The 25,630-nt window shown below is 42.0% G+C and overlaps 1 protein-coding gene across 2 annotated transcripts in view; it reads right to left on the bottom strand.

Moving 5' to 3' along the window:
- Kat7 (lysine acetyltransferase 7) overlaps positions 1 to 22,115 on the bottom strand; it is a 37,537-nt gene extending 15,422 nt beyond the window's left edge. Inside the window, exons 1-7 of one of the 2 annotated variants that reach the window (XM_028868990.2) lie at positions 21,962 to 22,115; positions 17,596 to 17,743; positions 14,826 to 15,002; positions 11,597 to 11,836; positions 6,398 to 6,480; positions 2,675 to 2,764; positions 806 to 904 (exon numbers count right to left, since the gene is read on the bottom strand). In XM_028868990.2, coding sequence (XP_028724823.1) covers positions 806 to 904; positions 2,675 to 2,764; positions 6,398 to 6,480; positions 11,597 to 11,836; positions 14,826 to 15,002; positions 17,596 to 17,743; positions 21,962 to 21,976 — 852 coding nt within the window. In that variant the 5' untranslated portion in view covers positions 21,977 to 22,115. The remainder of the gene's footprint in view (positions 1 to 805; positions 905 to 2,674; positions 2,765 to 6,397; positions 6,481 to 11,596; positions 11,837 to 14,825; positions 15,003 to 17,595; positions 17,744 to 21,961) is intronic. The other variant, XM_028868991.2, reaches the window with a different exon arrangement.
- Positions 22,116 to 25,630: the final 3,515 nt, after the last annotated feature.

Genomic DNA, 25,630 nt, shown 5'->3' with positions numbered 1-25,630 from the left:
AAGGTTTGAAGACTTTAACATGAGGACATTAGTTCAAGATCTTTAAGTGAAAAGACAGACAACTAGGAGCTGGGGCATAATGATGAAAATGACAAATTACACAGTTACAATACAGAAAGCCAGAAATTTCATAAAATGCTAATTATGACTATTTTTAGGTAGATTAATCTCCTGTATGCTATTCCTAATTTTTCTTTATATAAAATGCATATTATATTCAAAGTTAGTGCTCTGGTGCTCAGCTGTATCTCTAGTCTGTGAATATTTTATTGTATACAGACATTTCTAATGTCATCAGTACTTGTTCTAGTAGGCAAATTTGCTCTCCTTCCCCAGTACTGTAGATTGAACTGAGGTCCTTTGCACATGCTACCACTTTGACATATATGACCAGCCCTTCATTTTTCACTTGGGCACAGGGTCTTGCTAGATTGCTGAGGCTGGCCCAGAACTCACTTGGTGGCCAGGTAGGCCTGGAGCTCATCATCTTCTTGCCTCAGCCTTCATAGCAGCTGGGATTACAGAGCTGCACCTCCTTAAATGTAATTACTTAAAACTCGTGAAAAGATTATGCCAACTGAGCTGTATCCCAGGCCTAGAGTATGGAATTTTCAAAAACATAAACTGTTTCCCCTGTATAAATCCCTTTGTCTCCACTCAACAGCTCCAACTTGAGGGAGGGTACTAGGTGACAGAAAGAGCCCCGGAAGTCGTCTTATAGGAAACAACCAAATAATGTGAAAGGCAGAAGCTTAGACTCAAGTGTGATGGTTCAGGTTAAGTAAGGACTGGATTTTCTCCTCACCATATATTTCTCTTTCTGCTCTTTGCTCAGCCCAGAATTTCTTTTCTTCCTGAGTTCAGCCACCTTTTCCTTATACCGCAGCTGCCTCTCTGTTGGTGCCTAAAAGAAAAACAAAACAGAGATGCTCACTAGAAAACTCATTATGAATTTGATTTTAAGGTTTTCTTCTTTTTTCTTTAGGATCTTATGTAACCCAAGCTGGCCTCAAACCTGTAACTTCTGTTCTTGCTTCTATCGCCCAAGTGTTGGAATTACAAATCCAATCTATTATGTCAGGCTTTTTTTTTTTTTTTTAAAAGAGAAAATGGTCTTCTCTACATCGTCCTGGCTGGCAATCCTTCTCTCTCAGTCTCTAGAGTGCTGGAATTATAGGCCTGGGCCACCATATTGAGCTTTAAAGGAAAAAAAAATTTTTTTTCCCAATGAAAAAAACAGTTGCCAGAAACAGTACAGCCACACAGTTAATAATATGCTAATTTTACAATTCTAAGTCAGTAGGTTCTTTTATTATCCAAACCGCTGTTCTTACTGCCCTTTCAGGAATGCAAATTTATTTTAATTAATATGAAGAGTGAAGTCACAAAGGAGGAAGGAGGAACATGTGATTCATGTTTATAATCCCAGCAGAAGCAGAATGATAGCTGTTAAGTTCCAGGCCAGTCTGGTCTACATAGCCAGTTCCAGGCCTGTAAGGGCTATACAGCAAGATTCCCAGTAAAAAACTAAAATAAAATGGAAATATCTACCAAAATAGAAATAAAGATTATTTTAACTATATAAATACTGATTTCTAAGTATCATTACTTAATATTCCATCAATGATGGTATTCAAAGAAATCCAGCAAACATAAAACCTATGACAGAATAATAAAAGTATAAGGACTTATTACAGATTGCTTTTGCCTGTCAATTACTGAGGTTAGGTACTATACACTCTGGATGACTACCCCAACAGGTTGGCATTATTCATGCCTTCATATTAACAAAGAAATGAAGTTTTCCAGCTGGGCTGTCCAGGACAACACAGTAATGAGAGAATCAGAGTATTCAGATCCAGATGTCTCTCCAAAAGCACACGTCTTTCTTACCACTGTGCCTCCTTTGCTAGTCACCTACAATCTAACTGCAGAAACAGATACTTAGATGACAGCTATGACTAATACTTTAAAAAGGCTGACATTTGGGGGAAAGTACATGAGAAGAATATGTGAGAAAGATTTACTAATTGCAAGAGAAGGTCTTGGAAGAATTCCTATAAGAGCTAAGACCTGCTCAAAGCCTTGAAGGATACATATGTAATCTCTTCTTGGTAATGATACAGAGTTCTCAGAAAGATCAAAGTCATTTAGGAAGAAGCAAGGCATTAAGTGCAATCTACGCAGCCTGAATGCTCAGAGAAGATTAGGACAGAACAAGGATGCTTTCTGCAAATCACAGAAAGAGAGAAGTAAAAACTGGGACAACTGACAAGTGTCAAATACTGAGAAAATGAAACAGGTGATGCTGAAAATATGCCAGCAAAGTCAAAGGTGTTTAAGAGTCAACCACAATGGGTTAAAATAAGGATGAAAAATGAAGAAATGGAAATGCAATGTAGCCTTTCAAATAACCAAAATATTTTTATACTATTACTACTACTATTATTACTATAAATAGCTTGATTCCTCCACTTATGAGAAAGAAGTGTTTGCATTATGAAAAATTACTAGTTGAAAACCAAGCATGATTTCAAGCTGGAAGACCAGTGATTTTGATGTTCCATGGGAAACAAGAGGCATGGATTTGCCTACAAAGACAGTTACGGGGCAAAGGAGACCCAAAAGACAGACCTCAGACTGTGGCTGGCCAGAGCTTTCACAAGGCCCATACCTGGTGCCTGGTCGCATGCCTGTTGTTGTCATCTTGCCTGTGGGACAGCATCCTTTCTTCTATCTGCTTATCCCGGCTCTGTGCTCTCACCTGCAACCATCAACAATGTCAATAAATTCACCTGCTTCTAAGACTACATATACTTAAAGCATAAGAATCTGTGATAATCGCCGGGCCGCACGCCTTTGATCCCAGCACTGGGGAGGCAGAGGCAGAGCCAGAGCCAGGTGGATCTCTGTGAGTTCAAGGCCAGCCTGGTCTACAGAGTGAGATCTAGGACAGGCACCAAAACTACACAGAGAAAAACCCTGTCTCAAAAAAACCAAAAAAAAAGAATTTGTGATAATCCCTTGTATTTGCACTATTCTTTGAAAGTAAAAGTATTCTTATTACTAATTATTGCTATCTCTATTAGAAAGATATGAAGGCAAGGCTCACACGGTGCTTTCTCAGCCACTAAATATCAAAGAAAAGACAAGATCCCAGCTACATGTTGTACAGTTGAGGCTTGCTGTAAGAAGGATGATTCTGGCCTGACTTCTTTCACTATGCTGACAGGAAACTGTGAAGAAGTACAAGGGAGTGACCACGTATGAAGAAAACATCAGAAAAATCTGGGCTCAGGATGAGCATGGTGACATCTGCCCATGGCCTTAGTTAACAGACAGGTTGAGACAGCTTAGGAGTTCAAGACCAGCCTATGCAGCATAAAGAGACAAGCCCCTGTCTGGAGGACTGGGAAAGGGAATGGGGACTGAAGAAAAGGAAAGAGGGGAAACCTGAATTCAAGTCTACAGGCAAACAACTCTGTAGATACAACACCCCAGAGAAATCACATCAGCTTTCATTGGCTTCCATTTTACCCTTTGAGGACTGATACCTCACATCTGCTTATTGAGTTGAATCACTTAGCAGGCTCGAATCAGACAACCAGTGTTTCCCACATCTGCAGTATCAACATATGGTACCATCTCAACAGCTGATCAATTCAAAACTTGTATGTAATCCTTTGATCCTTGTAGCACGAATCTTAAAAGATCTTACTAATAAAAACAAACCTGGAGCTAGGTATTGGGGTGAACGTTGAAAGATCAGAGAAACAGAACAAGCCACAGCTAACCTCACCTCGCCAATTCCTCAGCTGATCTTGTTTCCTTAAACTGGAAGCCTCTGTATCCTCATCCAAATGGATCTCAGCTGAACTGCTACTAAAAATCTAAAAGCTTAACAGGGACTCTATCTAGTTCCTGGTCCTCATGCCTTATATTTACCTTTCTGCTTCCTGCCATCACTTCCTGGGATTAAAGGTGTGTGTCACCACGCCTGGCTGTTTCCAGTGTGGCTTTGAACTCACAGAGATTCAGACAGCCTCTGGGATGCTAGGATTAAAGGCATGTGCTACCACTGCCTAAACCTATGTTTAATATAGTAAGTGTTCTGTCTCTGACCCCCAGATAAGTTTATTGGGGTGCACAATGTATCAACCAGTTTCTTTTTCTCTACACTGAGCCCTTCAAAACACATCTTGAATTCAATCTTTGTTAAGACATTTTACCAACATCACACTAGTCCAAGCTACCATTTACTGGAAGAACTAAGCAGGCTTTCAACCCATCTATCCTGTGTCATCTCTTTCTTCCCCAGTCATTTTCCACATGCTCAACAGTTCTTTCAATGACATACGCTTCCTCTGCAGGACCCTCCAAATGCTTCCACTGCCATCAGAATAAAAACAGAGTTTTTATGTTAAGGCCTATAGGCCTTTATGATCTCAATCCTGCTTCTTCATTTCCTTCCATGGCACACAATCTACTCTCCAGCCCAGCAGTTTGTCTCCAGTGCATGGCCACTGCACTTACTATTCCTTCTTAGTTATCTCTACTCCTGGGGTTTTACATATTGTTACTCTGACACCATCCATGGTCTCTACTGCATGCCAATCTCAGGGAGGGCTTCCTTGACCTCCTCTAGCAAAAGCAATATGTTACTTCCACCTTAGAAAAGTCTCTCTTTCTCTTTTTGTTTCTCATGGTATTTATAATTACATAAACTTATATTTATTTATTAATTTACAGGTTTCCTCATGAGAATGCAAACTCCTTGATCACAGGTGTTTTAATTTTTTATTTTTATCATAGTCAACTGAATCCTTGGTTATCCATAAAGTTACATGCAGCCATAAAAAAATGTAAGACAATAAAGAGGTTTACTGCAATCATGTATATGCAGGCCATTTAAAATTTAAGAGCTTTCATCAGGCTATGGAAGTAGCTCAATATGGCGCACTTGCCCAGCATGTACAAAGGCTTTGATTTCTAGTGCTCTCCTCCAAGCACACGGTCCAGAAGTAAAAAGGATGATGCTCGTCTCACTTCCCCTGTACAGGACATACAGGAAAAATTTACAACAGAAATGTTTCCCTTTATTCAGGATTTTCTTCCCTAGTTTGAAATTCTCCTCAAATTTCTAAAATAAACTGCTTAAGGTACTTTGTAGATATTGCTTCAAGCCAAGCTCTTCAAAGTTATGTTTCAGGAAGACTGGTGTAAAACAAAGCACTATCAGATTGATATATGTGAAGATAAGCAGTAGAGGAACATTATGAAACACCATCACAGTTATTTTCAGAGAAAGAAGTACAAGTGTTTGGTCAGCTTCCGAATCAGGTGCTGACACCGCCCGCCATGTTTGCTCTCAGCCAGCTGAAGGAAGACAACAGCAAGAGCCAACACAGAAGCTGTCTCAGACAGACAGATTTGGAATGAAAACAAAGAGCAGGGTCTTTGACAACATGAAAAATACATGCTGTAAGCATTTCAAGTTTTATTTGGTGAAAATTTAAACGTGTGAAGAAACACGTTCCCATCCCCACCCTGAGACCTTGTAAATACGAGCAAGTTTCCGAGGAAAGGAGAACAGGAAATTGAATTCTTTTCCAAATGAGACCTGCTCACACAAGCATAAACCTGTGACCAGGCCTTGTGAACAAAGAACAAAAAAGCAACGAACACTTTGGTGCAGTATAAGTACTTAGTTTGGATAACTTGTCCAAAGACTACCTGAGCCCTCTATTTAATTACTATTTGCAGTTCTTGCTTCCCCATAATTAATACGATTCCATTCTGGTAGCAGGAACCCACACAGGAATGCACAAAAGAGACCTTAGGCTCAAGTATCAAACACATCAACCCCAAGTCCCGAAAGTTATTTAGGAACTGTATTTTGAAGACTATAAAAGAACTAGCCAAGAATAGATGTGACTGATAGGAACAGAGAGGAACAGTATTCTGCAGAAATGAACAGAGAGGGACACTTGAAAATGGTTGAAAAAGCAAAACAGCTTCACGGATTTGTAGAAACCTAAAGGGGAACAGTGGGATCAACTATGCAAACTCTGCCTGAGAAGAAAAGGTTTGTCCCTGGCAGAATATGAAGTCAGTTACCAAGGGAATGAACGTGCTAGTGGTGAAGTTCTCAATATTCTGAAGATATTTAAATCTCCCTATTAACTTCTCCCCTAACACTCATTACATATGACAATTCTTTTATTTATTTATGTAGCTAGCGTTTGTTAAAAAACAACTTTTATTCATTGCTCTTCCACTGACATGGAAGAACAAGACCTTGTCCCCGTGTTACTGCTGTACCCCGGGAGCTTAGCAAAGTGCAGGTCAAGCAGCAAGCATTCAAGGGCACACCCTGAATAAAGGAGCACACGGTTACCTTGCATTCATCAGCTGAGAGGTTATGATAGAGCGGGCATCCTGAGATGGAGAAATGTCTCTCGTGTTTTCCTGTAAGATGTCCTGTTAAAGGAGGGAAAACTTAATTTCCAGGAAGAACATACACACTTACGAAATCAGATTTTTTTTTTCTTGACAACAAAATCTGCTATTTTACTTTGCGTTTTAACAAATTAATGTTACCAAAAGGAAGTGCTGTCAAGATCATGACTTGCAGCTGGGTGGTGGTGTGCATATCTTTAATCCCAGCACTCAGGAGGCAAATGCTGGTGGATCTGAGTTCAGAGCCAGCCTGGTCTACAGAGTGAGTTCTAAGACAGCCAGGGCTACACAGAGAAACCCTGTCTCAAAAAAACAAACAAACAAAAAACCAACCAACCAAACAAACGAATAAAACCTTTGTTAAGTTAATCTGGTTTAATGAATTTAAAAGAAGTATACTGTTCTTTCTACTATGCAAAACTATCCTAATCTACATTTAACCTTTCAATAATCAAAAGAAATTCATTAAAAATGAAGAAAATGGCCAGGTGGTGGCGCACACCTTTAATCCCAGCATTCGGGAGGCAGAGGCAGGCGGATCTCTGTGAGTTCCAGGCCAGCCTGGGCTACCAAGTGAGTTCCAGGAAAGGCACAAAGCTACACAGAAAAACCCTGTCTCAAAGAACAAACAAACAAATAAACAAACAAACAAACAAATAGAAGAAGAAAATGGCCATTTCTACAATATGGAAACTTTTTTTTTTTAAAATGTATACTGTGTTCTGCCTGCATGTATCCTTGCAGGCCAGAGGAGGGCACCATATCTCATTATGGGTGGTTGTGAGCCACCATGTGGTTGCTGGGAATTGAACTCAGGACCTCTGGAAGAACAGCAGGTGCTCTTAACAGCTGAGCCATCTCTCCAGCCCGATGGAAACATTTGGATAATCTCGAACAAGATTCAACATGCTTTTTTTTTTTTTGAACAATGAATATTTAAAGCTTTGGACTTCTATAACTAAACTCTAAGATAGGGCAGTTAGCATAAGGCCTTCTTGGGGAAAACACTAGGGATGACTAACTAAAAGGCAGTCAGTCTTCCTGTCTTCCCTCTCTCCTTCCTGGGGTGAACGGGAACAGAACCCAGGCCTACGCCATGCTAGACGAGCACTCTATCACAGAACTATATTTCTACTAATTCTTCTATTTTTCAGACAGGTTTTTGTTTTGTTTTGTTCTTGTTTTTTTCTGAGACAGGGTTTTACTGTGTAGCCCTGGCTGTCCTGAAACTCACTCCATAGACTACGTTGGCCTCGAACTTAGAGAGATCCCCCTGCCTCTGGCTCCTGAGTGTTGGGATTAAAGGTATGTGCCACTGCTATCAAGCTAGACAAGTGTTATTATTACTGTTGTTGTTATTATTACTATTATTAGTGTGTGTGTGTGTGCTGAGGAGGACAACTTTTGGAAAATGGTTCTTACCTTCACCTTGGTTTTGTTGTTGTTGTTTATAATTTATTAAAACTTAATATTACAAAGAGCCTACATACAAACAAACAAAAAACCTCACACAAACACAGGGAATAACCAGAGATTTCAATGAATTTCTGTACAGTTAAGATAACCAATCTAAAGCTGTGGAGTTTTACAATGGATTTCATACTTCACTATTAAATATATGCACCTCTCTCCAACCAACAAACCCAAAACAACCCATGACAGAGTTAAAACTAGAATATTAACTTTATACTCTCTTTCATGACTTAAGTGTCCATTACTTGCATTCAGTCCTATTCAGCTATTATTTTCCCTTTCTTGTTCTTTTACATGTTATTTTGTACCCATATGTACATGTACAGTGCGTGTATAAAAAGATCTGCAGATGAAGGAGAACATGTGGTGTTTGTTTCTTTTGCCTTCCACCTTGTTGAGGCAGGATCTTTTTTGTTTTGGGTGCTATACTCCTGGCTCTCCAGCTTCCAATAATAATTCTACCTCTGCCTCCTATTTCAGAGTAGTAGGAATGCTGGGCTTAACAGATACACTTTATGAGGGTTCCATTGTCAGGCTTGCTTCTAAGGGAAGAACTTTTACCCACAGAACCATCTTCCTTGGTCTCCTTAGGCAGTGTCTGTCTGTTTGTCTGTGTCTGTGTCTCTATCTCTCTCTCTGTTTTGAGACAGGATCTAACTATGTAGCTCTGGCTGTCCTGGAACTCAAGCTCAGCAATATGAGTTCAATCCCTGGAACCCACATAAAGGCGAAGGAGAGAAGAGTCTCTATTCTCCACACCCATGCTGTGACAAGTGCACCCACCTCTATACACATAATATAATAAACTTTAAAAACACAGAAAACTGAACATTATTTCTTTGCTACACTCTTCCAAGAGGATTATAAAGCACCAATGATTCAAAGAGCAGAGAGATAATGCTAATAACGGAAAAAGATAAACTAGTCAAGCTAAACTGTAAGCCTACAAAAACCTTCACCTTTCTAAGAACACCCAACACCCTCATCTACCTGCCATAGGCGTGCACCTGGCTCATGCACCTGCACACAGCACACAATTTTCTTTCAAAAAGTTCACTATTCTTTCATGGTGAAAAGTTGTAATTTTTGGGTTAAGGAGACATTGGGATTTTAAAATTATACAGCAGGGAGGTGGGGTTGAATCTAGGAGTTAGGGGAAAGGATATGATCAAAACATACAGTATGAAATTCTCAAAAATAAATAAAAACAAAAACTCACAGCATAATCCATAGAGTAAGCTCTGAAGGGTGAAAATAATCCAACTATGAAGGAATGGTATTTACGACATTCATGTGGTCAGTTCTCTGGGATTGTACTTTTAGTAAGGCATGGTGGAACATGCCTGTAATGCTAGCACTTAGGAGGCTGAAACAATTTCTCTAGGGGCTGATTCAGCCCTAGGAGAGATTCATCTCTAGGAGATGATGATTCAGAAGTTTTGAGTACTTGTTGCTCTTCCAGAGAACCAAGGTTCAGATCCGAGCACCCACAACCACCTGTAAATCCAATTTGGATCCTACAACCTTTTTGACCTCTTCAGGCACCAGGCACAAATGCAGTATACATACATACATGCAGGCAAAATTCTCATATACATACAATAAATCTCAAAGTAACAACAAAAAAAATCTTAAAGCCGGGCGGTGGTGGCGCACGCCTTTAATCCCAGCACTCGGGAGGCAGAGCCAGGCGGATCTCTGTGAGTTCGAGGCCAGCCTGGTCTACCAAGTGAGTCCCAGGAAAGGCGCAAAGCTACACAGAGAAACCCTGTCTCGAAAAAAAACAAACAAAAAAAAAATCTTAAAAATTTTTAAAGAGAATTTCTATAAATTTGAGGCCAGTGTAGGCTACACAGTGACCACCAAGCCAGTCAGGGTCAGCAAGAACCTGTCTCAAAAAAATTAAGGTAAGAGGAAACAGATTACAACTTTAGAGAGCCACACACACAGTCATACGCTGACTAATGGTTCAGTAAACAGGGGACCTCTAAAAACAAAAACAGCACCACACAAATAAGGGTTTCATAATATTACAGTGGGGCTGAAAAGTTCCTATCAGTTTGTGATATTGCAGTTGCCACAACGGGTAAAGTGGGACGCACAACTCATGTATTCGTGGTCACACTGATATAACAAACCTACTAGGCTGATGATAGAAAAATACGACACATACAATTAATTCTATACAGCACATAATGACTGACAATATAAGCAACTATGTTATTAGTTTAGGGCATTATATTTTCATCCTTTTCTTATTTACCTAGAGATAGTCTCACTAGACAGCCCAGAGCAGCCTTGAACTCAACTGCCTTCTCCCTAGGTCTCGCCAGTGCTGAAGTTAAGGCACTTGCCACATACCCAGCTCATCTTTATTGCAGTGTAGTCCTTCTGATTAATAGAAAAGCTCACAGTAAAGCAGCATCCAGGTTACATCGTAAGCATCCCAGACATTTTGAGTTTACTGAGTCTCTAAACCGTACCATGTTCTTCTGTCTGACTTACTTTAGGCCGCTTGGTTCACTAGGGTGAAGGAGGAATAGGCTGTGCTATATACAAATACATGCGCATACCCCACAGCCTAAGTGTATAGTAGGCTAAATCATCTAAGTTTGTCAAAGTACATGCTCTCAAAATATATCCTTGCCATTAAGCAACATGAGGCCATTTCTTAGACAGAGAAAACTATTCCCTGATCAAATACCATGTATAAAGTGCAGCATCACTACTTGGCAAGCTTGCTTTCAAAAACTGCACATTTTACAAAAAATTAAAGGCTGTGGCACTTCTGTTTGGCAAGTGTAGTGACACCAATTTACCAACTGCTTCTAATCACTAGCATCTTTAACAAAGCATGTTGAGGCCCTGGGTTTGGTCCTCAGCTCTGTTAAAAAAAAAAAAAAAAAACAGAAAAAAAACACATAACACTGCTGGCATACATCATAGACCACAGTACAAGCATAAAGATAAATCCATACTGAAAGGCACCTTATCTATCAGCCAGCACCTTCCAACTTCAGGCAAAGGCTTACTCGCAACAGCTACACCCCAGCTCACTCAAGCAGTACAACTAAGCTTCAAATCACTGCCAGAAACCCTAATGTGATTCACTAGAAGTTAAAAGTCTTGAGAAAACAAAAGACAGTTATCAAAGAAGTTTCTTCCATCTATACCAACTCAATACACAAAGCCATAGGAATTTGAAACTCCTGGTCATAAAAGGCCAGGTCTCATGCATATGCTCTTAGATGTATGGCCTCTTAGGAATTCTGTTTTCCTCATTTCCTTATCATCTATAGCTGTGCATCCACTATTAGACATTATCTTATACTTGATATTATGTGTCTTATATATGTGTTAGTCCTCATAAGCATCAACCCTGTGCCACATGATGAGGCATTTCAAGAGAACTTGTTTTCCATTTTTGTTTCTCTCTGCTGAGGAAAGGAGGGAATTTTTCACTGGGAAAAGCACATAGTGAAGTGAACGGTTCATCACAGTTATATTTCCCTGCAACTAGATCTGTTATTATGCATGGACAACAGGTCAAGAACAGTTTTCATTCATGACTGCTCTGAGTTCAAAACCACTGAAGGGTCTGAAAAGCTGGATCACAATGGGCTCCTTGTACCATCCAACAGTCACAAAGCTGGGGCACACTCACCTAGAGAGTTGCAGCCTGGTGTAGGACACTTCATATTGAAATTGTAGCTTTCATGAAATCGACGGCGCTTGGGACGGTGAGAGAGGTCACTGCCTGAGTCCTTCAGGGACATGTCCTTGGCAATGCTCTCATCATGAGACACGTTGGGGCTAGAGATGTCTATGTCAGACTCAGAAGAAGGTGCATTTCCAGTTGGAGTTCGAGGTGGTGACTCATCATGATCAGCTGTATTTTTAGTTTCTAAAGAAAAAGCAATTAGTAGAACTGGCGAGTGGGTCCCTTAATTGAAGATTCACTCAACTGAAGAGTTTATGGACTCTGCGGTTCTCTTTCTACAAGCTTTTTGAAAAGACAGGGTGTCACATAGCCCAAACTCTCTAGGTAGCTAAGAATGACCTCAAATATGTGATCCTCCTGACTCTACTTCCCTAGTTCTGAGCTTGTAGGCATGTACCACCATGCCTAGCATTTTGTCAAGTGCTAGGAACAGAATCAGGGCCTCACACATGCTCTGCCAGCAGTCTACAAGTGAGCTACGTCTACGGCCTCCAAGACCATAACCAGTCATTTTTAGCTACTTATCAGCTATAAGACATCGAAATCATCACTTTGGAGTAACTTTAAATTCTGATTCGATGTAAATTGGGGTTCACCTACTTCTCTGTTTCTCCTAAGCTTTTAATCCAGGGTAATCAAAAATTGAATATAAATGAAGTCCTTGAAATATTATCAAAAGCACTCAAGTATGATAACTATGTTCTCACCATTCCCAGTGTTGTTCAGTAGTGAAACTTAAAACTATTTACTGTCATTTAAAACTATGTTTACCAAAATGTATTATGTTCTTTATTAGAAAAGTAAGTAAATAAATAATCAACCCATTTCCCTTCCTGGAGATACACAAGACAGAAAATAAATGAGCTGGGTGTGGTGGTATGTTCCTTTAATCCTGCCTTAGGAGGCAGAAGCAGGCATTCTCTATGATGAGTTCAAGGCCAGTCTGGACTACATAGCAAGACTACATAGATGGCCTTGAGGTTAAGAGCACTGGTTGCTCTTCCAGAGGTTCTGAGTTCAATTCCCAGCAACCACATGGTGGCTCACAACCATGTGTAATAAAATCTGGTGCCCTCTTCTGGTGTGTAGGCATATATGCAGGCAGAACAGTGTATACATAATAAACAAATCTTCAAAACAAAAAAGACCCTGTCTCAAAACCAAGCCCCCACTTAAAAAAAAAGGAAAGAAATGAAACTGACTTAAAAATTTCAATACTTATTTTATGTGTATGAATGTTTTGTCTGCACGTATGTATGTACACTATCAACATGCCTGGTGCCTGAAGTTACTGGGGTCTCATAATCTTGAAATTCACACTTTGTCTTTAAAACAACAACAACAACAAAACAAGACTCTCATTATTTATTATTTATTATTATTCCTGGCCGGCCTGGAACTTTCTATGTAGGGCAGGTTGGCCCTAAACACATAGGGATCCACCTGCCTCTACCTCCCAAATGCTTGGATTAAAAATTCTATACTCCTGTTTTTTCTTTTACAGATTTTATTTTTAATTATGTGGATGGGCACAAATGCAGGTGCTGGCAGAAGCCAGCACAGGGTGTCAGACCTCCTAGAGTTGGAGTTACAGGCAGTTGTAAGACACCAGACATGTGTGCCCGGAACCTAACTCAGGTCTCTACAAGAGCAAGCAGGGTATATGCCTTTTAATTCCAGCACTTGGGAGGCAAAGGCATTCAGATCTCTCTGAGGTTGAGGCCAGCCTGGTCTACGGAGTGAGTTCCAGGACATGCAGGGATATGTAGAGAATCTGCCCCCTACCCCTGCAAAGACAGAGCAGCACTTGTCCTCTTCACCACTGAGCCATCTCTCCGGCACCAGAGACTGCACCCTCTGGTTTGTCGACACAGGGTTTCTCTGTGTAACAGTCCTGGCTGTCCTGGAACTAGCTCTATAGACCAGGCTGGCCTCCAACTCAGAAATCTACCTGCCTCTGCCTCCCAAGTGCTGAGATTAAAGGTGTGCACCACCACACCTGGTCAACTCTTAAATCAATGATTACAAACCAGATACCTACAGGGTTAGACATGGTCGAATAATCTCATTGTCTATCAAAAGATGATAACATTATTCAGCTCCAGTTAATAATTACTGTGGATAGATGGCCATCCAATATTCCCAGATCTTCCTGTTTTAAAAATTAACTATTGATCTATAAATTCAAAGCCAGTCTGATCTAGACAGTGAGCTGCAGGATAGCCAGGGCTACATAGAGATCCTGTCTCAAACAAAACAAAAACAAATAAACAACCAAAAAATTAAGTATTGGGGCTAGAGAGACAACTCATTGGTTATGAGCACTGCTATTCTTTCAGAGGACCTGGGTTTCATTCCCAGCACTCACACAGCAGCTCACAATTTTAATTCCCATCCCAGAGGTTCTTAGGCCCTGCCCTCTCCTGTCCTTTATGGGTACCAGGCGCAAACGTGGTTCACAGACTTACATATGCAGACCAAACACCAATACATAAAATAAATAAATGAAAATTTAAAAATTAGTACAGATTTTTATATGAAAATCTTTGTACTTCCAAGTACTACCAAAAAAAGTAAAAAAAAAAAAAACTGTAACTGGGCAAACCATATGAAACTGTGCAAATCAATCAACCACAATACCTGGCTGAAGAATCTTAGCAGCTTGTAAGATCTATTCTATCACCTCTTGCTCTAAGGCTCTTGAACTACTAGGTCACAACCTCAGTAACTTACCACTGTCTATTACCAAAGGTTTCTTCTAGTCAACAGTCTGGAGGGAAAATGGACTAGTAATCACGGTTCACACCTTCTTCATGTAGAGGTTCAGAAAGTTCTACCTCCTTTTCCCTATTACAAAGCCAATCTAATACACTCCAGCAATCAAAATAAGACTGTGCAAGACAGGAAGAAATTAGATAAATTGAGCATAGTGGCACACATCTGTAGTCCCAACACTCTGAAGGTTGAGGTAGGAGAATCACAGGTTTGAGGCTATATGCTGCGAGCCCTATTTCATAAACCACAAAGCCATAAACCCTAAACAAACAAACAAACAAACAGGAATCAGGTAAACAATGTTTGCCTACCTAAACTCTGACAGTATCTCTCTGCAGTGCCAAAGCAGAAAGACGACTGACCAGATCCTCTGTACACAAACAACTCATACACTTACCTCTATCTGAAAAATCAACCACCTGTTCCGTTTCAGAGCCAGATGAACGAGTCTGCCGAAGAGGGTACTTTTTTGGAGTCACTGGGGTGGGCTGCTGCTGACTACGGGTCACTCTTCTGGTAGAATAGGCAGGCTCCTCAGTGCCGAAAGATGGTAAATTTCGAACAGGGCTGGAATCTGATCCCAGTTTTAAAAGGCCATAAAATGAAGGAAAAAAGAAAACCCTTTTTATTCCATCCACACCATTAGTAAGAACGCAGTTCCTTCTCTTCACATTTCACCAAACCCAACAAGTCCTGAGACTCTATCGTCTCACTAAATGACACATGACGGAGGAGTTAGCTCAGGTGTAATAATATCACGACAGCAGAACATGAGAGTTCAGCTCTGTAGTGAAGACTGGACGCCATTCGATCCCACTCCACACAGCAGCCACATGCGGCAGCTCGGGGAAGTTAATGTCGCCAAGCTGGCTTCTTTCCCATAAAAAAGAAAAATACTCACCTCAGTTTGGGAGAAAAAAGAGAGAGAGAGGGTGGGAGGGAGGGGAGAGAGGGAGGGAAGGAGAGGGGAGGGAGGGAGGGAGAGAGCGAGAGAGAGACTAGCAGCATACTCCTCAACATTACGGAGAGTTCTTTACCAGTACTAACTGCACTGCCCGTTTCTTCCCTGGCTACAGGGCATCATAATACAGATGTCCTAAAGCTGACAGACAGAGCAATACATAAATACTACTGTATTAGGGGATTACTTATTCTTTCTGATTATCCTTGTTTTTTTATGTGAAGTCATAATAGATTCAAAAAGTACAAAAATTTTTAAGACAGACCCAGTGATATAAGCATTCTTAGTACTTGGGAGTCTGAGGCAAAATGATAGTAATGTATAGTCCAGCCTGGGCTACATAAGAATAAACTGGCTCGGGCTGGAGAGATGGCTCAGCCGTTAAAGGCTAGGCTCACAACCAAAAATATAAGAATAAACTGGCTCAAAACAAACAAATGAAAATTATGTTTTAGGTTTGGGTTTTTTTTTTTTGTTTTTTTTTTTTTTTTTTTTGGTTTTTCGAGACAGGGTTTCTTGTGTAGCTTTGCGCCTTTCCTGGAACTCACTTGGTAGCCCAGGCTGGCCTTGAACTCACAGAGATCCGCCTGCCTCTGCCTCCCGAGTGCTGGGATTAAAGGCGTGCGCCACCAACGCCCGGCTAGGTTTGGGTTTTTTTTAAGCTGTATTTTATTTTATGTGTATGAGCAGAAAAGGGCATTGGATCCCCTGGAGTTACTAATGGCGTGAGCCACCACGTGGGTGCTGGGAACTGAACCCAGGTATTCTGAAAGAGCAACTAAGCGCTCTTACTGCTCAGCCATCACTTCAGCCCTGTAAATTCTTCCCATAAACTTATTGTGAAGCCTTCCCAGACCTTCACATCTCCAACAAGGGAAGGGAGTCAAAGTTGAAATTGAAGAATATTTTATACAACAACATCCTATGACAATGTGTGAAACACAAGTTGAAATTCTCCAGCTGTCAGGAGAGGTAAGTTTGTATAAAGCCAGGTCCCCAAGTCCATATACTTTCAGGGGCTCTTTTCACAAGGCTGTCTATATTTCACACAAGGGAGGGTAGTCTTACCCTGTGCTGATGCTCAAGAATTGTGCAGTTCTGTGGCCAGGAAATAAAATAACCGCAGAGACCCCAAGTTCATGTGTCTAGCTGTTTTGAATATCCATCACCTTTTGGGCATTGCTAATTACAGTTTCTAAGAACCCCTAGGACTCTTTGCATATATGATTCCCTCTGCCTCAAACATTTTTCTCATCTTTCAATTTGTAAAATCCTAGTAGACTCCTACTAGACAACAATGTGGTTGCCCCACCTCTGGGCCTCCACAGGATTCTTTAACAAATCACATTTATTTATATATGTGTGCACATACACACATCCATATATTTCTATCTGTAACTATCTATCTATCTATCTATCTATCTATCTATCTATCTATCATAAATAGGTAATACATACATAAATACACTTTTTGGAGGGGCAGGGGGAGAACCAGAGTCTCAGTATGTAGCTCTCTATACAGACCAAGCTGGCCTTGTTCAGAGATCCACACACCTCTGCTTCCCAAGTACTGGGATTCAAGGCATGCACTACTATACCCAGCCACTTTTCCATTTACTCCATCACCTGTGTGTATTATCTGAAACCTCTCTTCCACACTGAACAGAACTATAAGGGGCAAAGGCTACCCACCAAATAAGCCCAAATGGCTAAGTACACTAACGAGCCTTCCAACTACCTTCCACGCACAAGCCTTTGTTTTTTCACTACCAAAGCAAAATTCCGGGGATTTATTCACACACTGTTATATCTAACAAATGTGACTCTACATTCCATAATTAAACATGCTTTTAGAAGCATTAAGCCTCACTACCATATTCAATAGGCATTTTAAGCCCCTAAGCCATTTTACAAAGAGATAACATTCCCAATTTACCATTTTATGATGACTGATAACACCATGAAGTCTTTAAAAAAAAAAAAAAAGTGACGAGACACCTGTGTCTTAAATCTATGCAAACCACAGTCTATAAACAGGACATGGTATCTGACAGGAATCACTTTGATGAATCACCGGCTGTTTCTGCATTTGCCTTACACTCTGACACAGTCTATCCTCTACACTAAGCCAAAGGACTAGTCTCCTTATGAACTAGCACATACAATGATCCCAATCTGTCCACTGTGAGGAACATCTGACTCTTACCTTGAGAACTCTGGCTTAGCCTGGCTGAAGAGCGGGTGACTCGGGCAGACCGTCGTGACGTGCCGTCACTCTCTGAACTGTCTGTATGCTCAAGATCTGTAGAAAAATCGGAATCTTCGGTTCCATCTGAACTACTGCCTGCATTTCTCTGTAATACCATAGATCCAGACATTAGCATGGAAGCATTTACTGTGGGTTTCTAGTAGCACTGGAAGTAAAATGAACCACGATGCTGAAGTACCAAGTCTCAATGTAAGAAAGGACTCCACCACAACTTCCCCTCCCTGCTCAGAGAACTGTCCTTCATTTCATACATTTCAGCTGAATACCCTACAAATAAGACACACTTGGAAAGAGAGGTAATTCTTATTGTATTATCACTAATTCTGAAACAATTTGGACTGAATCATTAGAACTCTCATAAAAGATTAGCACAAATTGGAAATAAAAGCACCTAACCCAACAACAAAACACCCTAATCAAAATGGTCTGGCTAGCATACCATGTCAGAAAAAAAAAGAAAGAGCAAAGATAGCCCAGTGGCTAAGAGCATAGACAGCTCAGGCAGAGGCCCAGAGTGCAATTCCCAGCACCTACATGGTGGCTCACAACTGCCTGTAACTCCAGCTCCAGGGGAACCAATGCCTCGGGCCTCCTGGGGCACCTGTACTCATACATACATACACATAGTTAGAACAATATAACTAAATCTTTCTTTAAAAAAAGAAAAAGTCGGGACTGGAGAGATGGCTCAGAGGTTAAGAGCACCGACTGCTCTTCCAGAGGTCCTGAGTTCAATTCCCAGCACCCACATGGTGACTCACACCCATCTGTAATGAGATCTGGCATCCTCTCCTGTATACATAATAAATAAATAAATCTTTAAAAAAAAAAAGAAAAAGAAAAAGAAAAAGTCCAAGATAGTGTATAAAATGTTAATGTTAGGCCCCATTTAACTTCAGGGTAAATTGTGTTCACACTCCATCAACAAAAATCATATTAGCTGGGCATGCTGGCACACATGCCTCTAACTCCAGCAGAGGTAGGAAGATCTATGTGAATTCCAGGACACCTAGAGCTACATACAGAGAGACCCTGACTCCAAAAAACAAACAAACAAACAAACAGCCCCACATTAAAAAAATACATCATTTCAAAATATGGAGCAGGGGATGGCTCATTGGTTAAGAACACATGCTGTTCTTGTAGAGGTCCTGGGTTCTATTCCCAACACACACACAGGGACTCACAACTGCCTGTAATTTCAGTTCTAGGAGCGTCAATAAGCTCTTTTGAACTCTCCAGGTACCTACCTACATATATATGGTAAATCTATATTACATACATGCATATACACACACTATACATGCAAAAAAAATCTTTCAAAAAACACAATCATGTTGTGGTCTATAACTCTAATCCCAAAAGAATTTAAGAAAAAGATACAAATTATTTTCTTAGCCATCTGTCCTTAAAGTTTCACCACATAGATGTTATAAGTGCTAGAAAAGGAATTTTATACTAAAGACTCATAGTTGGTCAAACCAGATTTTTTTAAAATTATTCTATTCTATATGTATGACCGTTTTGCCTGCATGTCTGTGATCTCAGAGGTCAAGGGAAGTTGTCAAACCTCCTGGAACTGGAGTCACAAATGGCTGTGAGCCACCCTGTGGGTGCTTGGAACAGAACCCAGGTCCTCTGCAAGAGCAACAGGTGCTCTGAACCACTGAGCCATCTCTCCAGTCTCATATGCCAGGTTTTTTAAAACTCACCTCACATCCTAGTCATAATTGTCAGTTGGCCTCCTAAGGAGTGATTAGCCATGAAGATAACTTTTATCATTTAAGCACTTACACTATGCCCTTTTCTAGGCCAGAAATAGGAGAAAACTTGCTGAAATCACTACAACACTTCAAACTTAAGTCCTAATATACTGGGCAGGGCAGGGAGTGGGATGCATTAGGGACTGAACTTGGGGCTTCAAGGTGCTAACCACACACTACTGAGCTACACCTGAGCTCCAAGTCAAAGTTGGTTATTCAAAGAATAAGCTGCCGAGTATGTTTGGAGTTAATAATTCTTTAGATTTTTTAGAAAGAACACATATATTCTGCAAATAACCCCCACACTAAACACATTAATATTTCCACAGCAAACAGAAATGTAGTATTACACTAAATGAGATATATAAAAAAGCAAATAGCCTAAGAATAGTTCAGGACAGATTTGCCATCAAACAAGTTACTAACATATTTACATTTGAGGTTTTCTTGGGTTTTTTTTTTTGTTGTTGTTGTTGTTGTTGTTGTTTTTGTGTGTGTGGTTTGTCGAGACAGGGTTTCTCTGTGTAGCTTTGCGCCTTTCCTGGAACTCGCTCTGTAGACCAGGCCTGCCTCTGCCTCCCAAGTGCTGGGATTAAAGGCGTGTGCCACCACTGCCTGGTGGTTTTCTTGTTTTTGAGACAGGATCTTCCTACACAGCACAGGCTAGCCTGGAATTTACCATATAGCCCAGGTCTACCTTGAGCTCATGGTGATCTTCCTGCCTCAGCCTCCAGAGTGCTAGGACTACAGATGTGTAGGTGTGTACCACTACACCAGCAAGAGCTTACAAGTAGACCAGGTGTACCTTGAACTATAGAGATCCACCTCACAGGCGCTGGGATTAAAGGTTTGTGCCATAACACCCAGTAAGAATTTACATTTTCCAGGACTCTGGTTATTTGGAAAATGCTAAAAGGACACCGGACCTATTCCAACATACCAGTATATATGTCTCTTACATTTGATCTACCTGGACATAAATACAACCTGTCAATTCCAGTCATTTTAAGAGACACTAATGTAAATATTCAACCTGGAAATACTCTGTAAAGAATAATTTCTGCAGAAATCTTAATACCAACCATCTATCCATCCATATATTTCATTCATAATCTGACCATAAAGGCTCCAGAGTCACAGAATCACTAAAATAAAAGGCAATCTTTAAAGTCACCTCAATGACCCAAATGGGAATCCATTACCTTCTACCAATTCTTCCTGGCTTAACCCTGAAAGTCAGCTCTTCACCATTTATTTGAGTTAACTGCTTCTTTACAGTCTACATAATTTCAAGCAGAGACCGTACTGCAGCCTTCTGTGGTTACGTCTTTACCTGTGTTCCCCCCTTAAACCAGTGATCATTCATCATTTTTGAACCCCTATCGACTAGGATGTAGCAAGTGGTCAGTAAACATTTGTGGAACGGCATTACACTTGTTCAGTAGTTCTGGCTTGCCTTTGCTTGACAAGTGGCCTAGACACAGTTCAGCTGTCCTCCACATGTTCAGTTGTAGAATGCAAAGAGCAGGGTCAGGGCTGGAGAGATGGCTTAGCAGGCAAGAGCACTCGCTCTGCTGGAAGCAGAAAAGCCTCAGTACAGATCTCCAGCATGCATTAAAAAAAAAAAAAAAAAAAAAATTTGCACGAGCCTAGAATCCTAGCACTGAGGAGACAAGACAGGTGGATCTGGAGAGCCTTCTGGTCCAGTAAGAAAGCCATAGAGAAAGCTAGATGTCCTGCTCAGGCCTTAGCATACACCGTCAATCGCCCGCACCCTCCAGTGCATGCATCACATATAGCATCATATATTTCCTTGTGTGGTTTCAAAATTCAAAGGACCCTTCTAATTCCAACAAGTTTTGTGTTATTTTTCCAAAATGCACTTCCTAGGCAATGTCAAACTGAACAAATAAGTGGAAGACGATGTCAGAGTTGCAACAGGCCTGCAAGGTATCCCTTGGGAGTGGGCGCTGGCTTTCCCACCACCCATTCCTCCGCTTTGTTGTGCCCCCCACCTGGAAAGGAAAGTGGTCTCCCCAACTCCTCTTTGCACCTATCGCCATCTCTATCCGGAAGGGCGGGGCCTCGGGCGACCCAATCCAGGCCTTGCTAAACCGCACCCGCCACAAGAACAGACTGCGACGCTAGGCCAATGAGGAGAAGAGATAGCATTTTCCACAGCCAGTCGCAGGGCACCGGGGCCAGACCCAGACACCGCCCACGCACGCGGGGAGGTGACCGTTGAGCCCAAATAGGCGGCGTCCCCATCCAATCAATACGCTTCCAGACGCTTCAGCGACCAATTGACAAGAGCGCCTCCGATCCAGGCAAGCAGAGGGCGGGAATAGTTACTAGCATAGGCCGAGGCCAGGGTCGGGCCCACATTTTTCTGCCTGGTACCGAGAGGAGGCAGGGTGGCTAGGCTAGGTGTGGGGGAGCGGGAAGTTGGAACGCAACCACTGCGAGGCGTGGCCAGCTGCGTCACGGTACTCAATCGACTCGCCTTAGAAACCCGCCATCCCTCCGCTGCTATTTCTCACCTTCCTCCGCGGCATTGCCGGCGGCTGCAGCCCGACGGTTCCGATTCGGGCGGCGGCGGCAGCAGCAGGAACGGTGGCTCCGGCGGGCTCCGTGGCGGCCTCTGTAGCAGTCCCAAACCCTGCGGACGATCCCAAGTGCCTCCTGCCTCTCGGCGTCTAGAGCCTTCTGCGCAGGCGCCGCGGGCTGAAGCGCTTTTTCCTTCACTTCCGGCTGAGGCTCGCGTCACCTGACGTTTAGGCCAGAGAGGATACTGGGAAGTTTGCAACTTCTAAGAGGCCCGTGAGCGCCATTTTGGAGTCGGGCAGGAACCACCGCCGATAATGAAACCTCGGACCAGCCATGTTTAGTTAGGTGTGTGGCCTCCTTTGTGGGACTAGGTCGCCATGATTGTTGGGGGCAGACGTCTGACAGTGGAAGTTAACAGGTTTCATCTTTATCTTGGGCAAAAAAAAATCTCCCTTCCTGGTCGTTTTAATTTCTGGCGTGGAGGAAGGGAAACCCCAGAATCCATCAGGTTGTCGAGCTTTAACCCTTTCGTTTCCTAATCGGCCAAAGGACGTTTCCGTTTACCGTGTAAACTCCGAGTCGGGAAGAAATATTTTGCCGAAGAAACTGTTCTAAGACCTATTCTTGTTCCGGAGTGGTGTGAATGGGGCTTGAATAAAGGATTGGCAGGGTTCTGTCGGTCATGAAGGTTCCTGTCTGGTAGAGGAGACATTGTCCTTGCATTAAGAGAACAGCGAGTAAGTTACGTTCACGACACAGGATGATGCAGAGCTGTTCTCCGAATGCCGTAGCGCCAAAGAATTCCCAATTTAGCTCTGCGGTGAGACGCCCCTGGCCCAGCAGTTTTCTGCTTTGGTTTGCGAGTTTTGGGTGGCTGGAGAGGGGGCGATGAGGTGATGTCAATATAAGGGTGCTAGGTGCTGTACCAAAGTCGGAGAAGCGTTGAACTCCATTCAGCCCATGTGACCTCGGGAGCCCAACTGCCAGAGCCAAGAATTGGGGGTGGGAGGTGGAGAAAGAAGTATTTTTAAAGACACTGGAGCCCCCCAAAAAAGGAATGGGTGTTTAAGTAATAATAAAAGGGCATAGGAAAGAGAAGTTGGTTAAGGCTGGAGGAAGAGCTATAAGAAAAGCCTGGAACTGGGCGTGGCGATGCATGCTTTTTGAGGCAGACAAATCTCTGAGTTAAAGGCTAGCTGTTCTACACAGGCCAGGCCCTCTCTCAAAAAAGAAAAGGCAGGAAAGTGATTAGCAGGTTTTGAAGTTTTAACCTGAGGGGACTTGAGAGAACCAAGGCTTGGCGAGGAGCGACTTGGTGGGATCAAAGCAAGCTCAGTTATCAAGTTAGGATTCTGGTTCCAAATTTATTTGTCTGCTTGAGTATTTGTGTGTGTGTGTGTGTGTGTGTGTGTGTGTGTGTGTGTGTACACACATGACTGAGTGTGCTCAGAGAACGACTTTGTGGAGTAGGTTCTCTCCTTCCACCTTTACGGGAGGTGGCGGGTGGGGGGGGGGGTCTCTGGGATCAAACTCAGGTCACCAGGCTTGCTGAAGGAGTAAGTGCCTTTATCCAATGAGTGGGTTCACAGGCCCCTATCAGAATTTCAATGTGAGACCTAACCTCTGGAGAGAGGCTTAAAGAACAGACTACAAACACCTGATTGATATGCTAAACAGAGGACTCTTCAGAGTTAAAAGTACCTGACCCTTAGCTCACACTCCTGGGGGATAGCTTGAGCCATTGTTGACACAGGCAGCATTTAGTATTTCATTTTTAGTACTTGGCGTAAATACCTTTGAACAGACTATGTGGGTTGAACTTCACATAAAAACACACTTGAAAATGGCTCAGCCAGGTGGTGGCGGCAGCGGTAGCGGTGGCGGTGCACGCCTTTAGTCCCAGCACTCGGGAGGCAGAGGCAGGCGGATCTCTGTGAGTTCGAGGCCGGCCTAGTTAGTCTGCAAAGTGAGTTCCAGGACTGGCTCCAAAGCTACGCTGAGAAACTCTGTCTTGGGGGGGTGGGGGTGGGGGGAAGAAAATGGCTCACATTTTTTCCTCTATTATTTTAGCGCTCATGTGTTTAATTTCATTCTATTACTGTTCTTTTACACTCATGGATGTGTTCCTGGGGTTACTCTGGAATGTTATAACTCCCTAACTATGTTTGAATAATATCATTTAAGTTGGCTGCAGTGGCACACATCTGTAATCCCAGTACTTGGAGCAGGAGGCAGAAGATTCCATTTAAGGTTATGAGCTCCATGGTTCTAGGACAGCCTGGGCTATAGAAGACACTGTCTCAAAAAACAACACCCCCTCCTGCCAAAAAAGAAGAGAAATATATGTATGGCTTTATATTTAGTTTTTCTGTACAGACTTTCTAGAGTACCCAGTCCATGTTCAATCCACAGTGAATACTTGCTACTCAGTCAGATTATTCTTAGCATTTACATCATTACAGATGTTCAATATTTTTGTTAGTTTACAGTCTTTTTAGATAGGGTTCTTATCTTTTGAAAATGCATTCTGGAAAAGATGAAAAACTAACACTAGGATCTTTGATCTTTGGCAAAAATATGTATGCTTTAAGTGAGAGTGGATGTTTGGAACAGGGAAAGTAGAATCCTAACGGCATCTTCTCTTGGGTTCGCTCTCATTCTCTCTCCTTTTTTCTCCCCTTCTCCCTCTCTCACTGGCTTACCTCTCCCCAGTTATTTGTTTCCTGATTTTCTTTTTTTAATCTTGTTTACTTTCTCTCTCTCTCCAATTATAATCTTTATGCTGAGAATTATTTTCGTTATGGCAAAAACAGGAACTGTTGGCTTCAAGTCCTTCACCTAGATGCCTCTACTTACCCTTATCTGGCAGACCACCTAAGCACTGCCCACTGTTTTGCCAGCCAGTATTCCTTATATACGGTTTTCCTGCCTGGACGCATCTTCCAGCCCTCTGTAATTGCTTTTCTTTCTTCAGAAAGTCTATCCTGATTTACTGTTTGTAAGACAGTAGAGCACAGTCACGTACTATTTTGCAGTGACTGTTGTATGTTCTCCTAAAGTTTAGTAGATATTTTGTTCCTCATTCTGTTTCCCAGCCTAGAGGAACATAGTTCCTATCCCCCTCATGCATCAGCTTTACTAGCATCGAGTAAGAGGCTTTGATGTCAGTCCTAGATTCGAATCGGCTCTGTCATTTTTCTCTCTGTGTTGCTCTTGGACAAGTTTTTAAGTTGATGTGAGTCTTCTCATCTTGAAGTGTTCGTGCTGATGACCAGCTTACTAAGTGGTTCTGAGCAATAAAGGAAACGAGTGTTTGGAATACTCAGCAAGTTCCTGAGATAGAAAAGTAGAAAAGGCTTTTTTTTTTTTTTTTTTGAGTCAGGGTTTCTCTGTGTAGCTTTGGTGCCTGTCCTAGATCTCCCTCTATAGACCATGCTGGCCTCGAATTCACAGAGACCTGCCTGGCTCTGCCTCCCAGATGCTGGAATTAAAGGCGTGTGCCACCACTGCACAGCTTAGAAAAGGCTTTTGTGTTTGTGGTCTCCCTAATTGTGACTATAACATCCTAATGTTGGGTATTTTTACATGATATCAGTGATCACATTTACCTGTTTAACCTTGCTTCAGCTTTAGGAACCCAGCAATTAACACAGATATTATGT

The sequence above is a fragment of the Peromyscus leucopus genome, chromosome 8b (assembly GCF_004664715.2).
Source record: "Peromyscus leucopus breed LL Stock chromosome 8b, UCI_PerLeu_2.1, whole genome shotgun sequence".
Classification (NCBI taxonomy): Eukaryota; Metazoa; Chordata; class Mammalia; order Rodentia; family Cricetidae; genus Peromyscus; species Peromyscus leucopus.
Note: the sequence above shows the minus strand (reverse complement) of the source record. Positions and strands in the feature narration are given on the sequence as shown.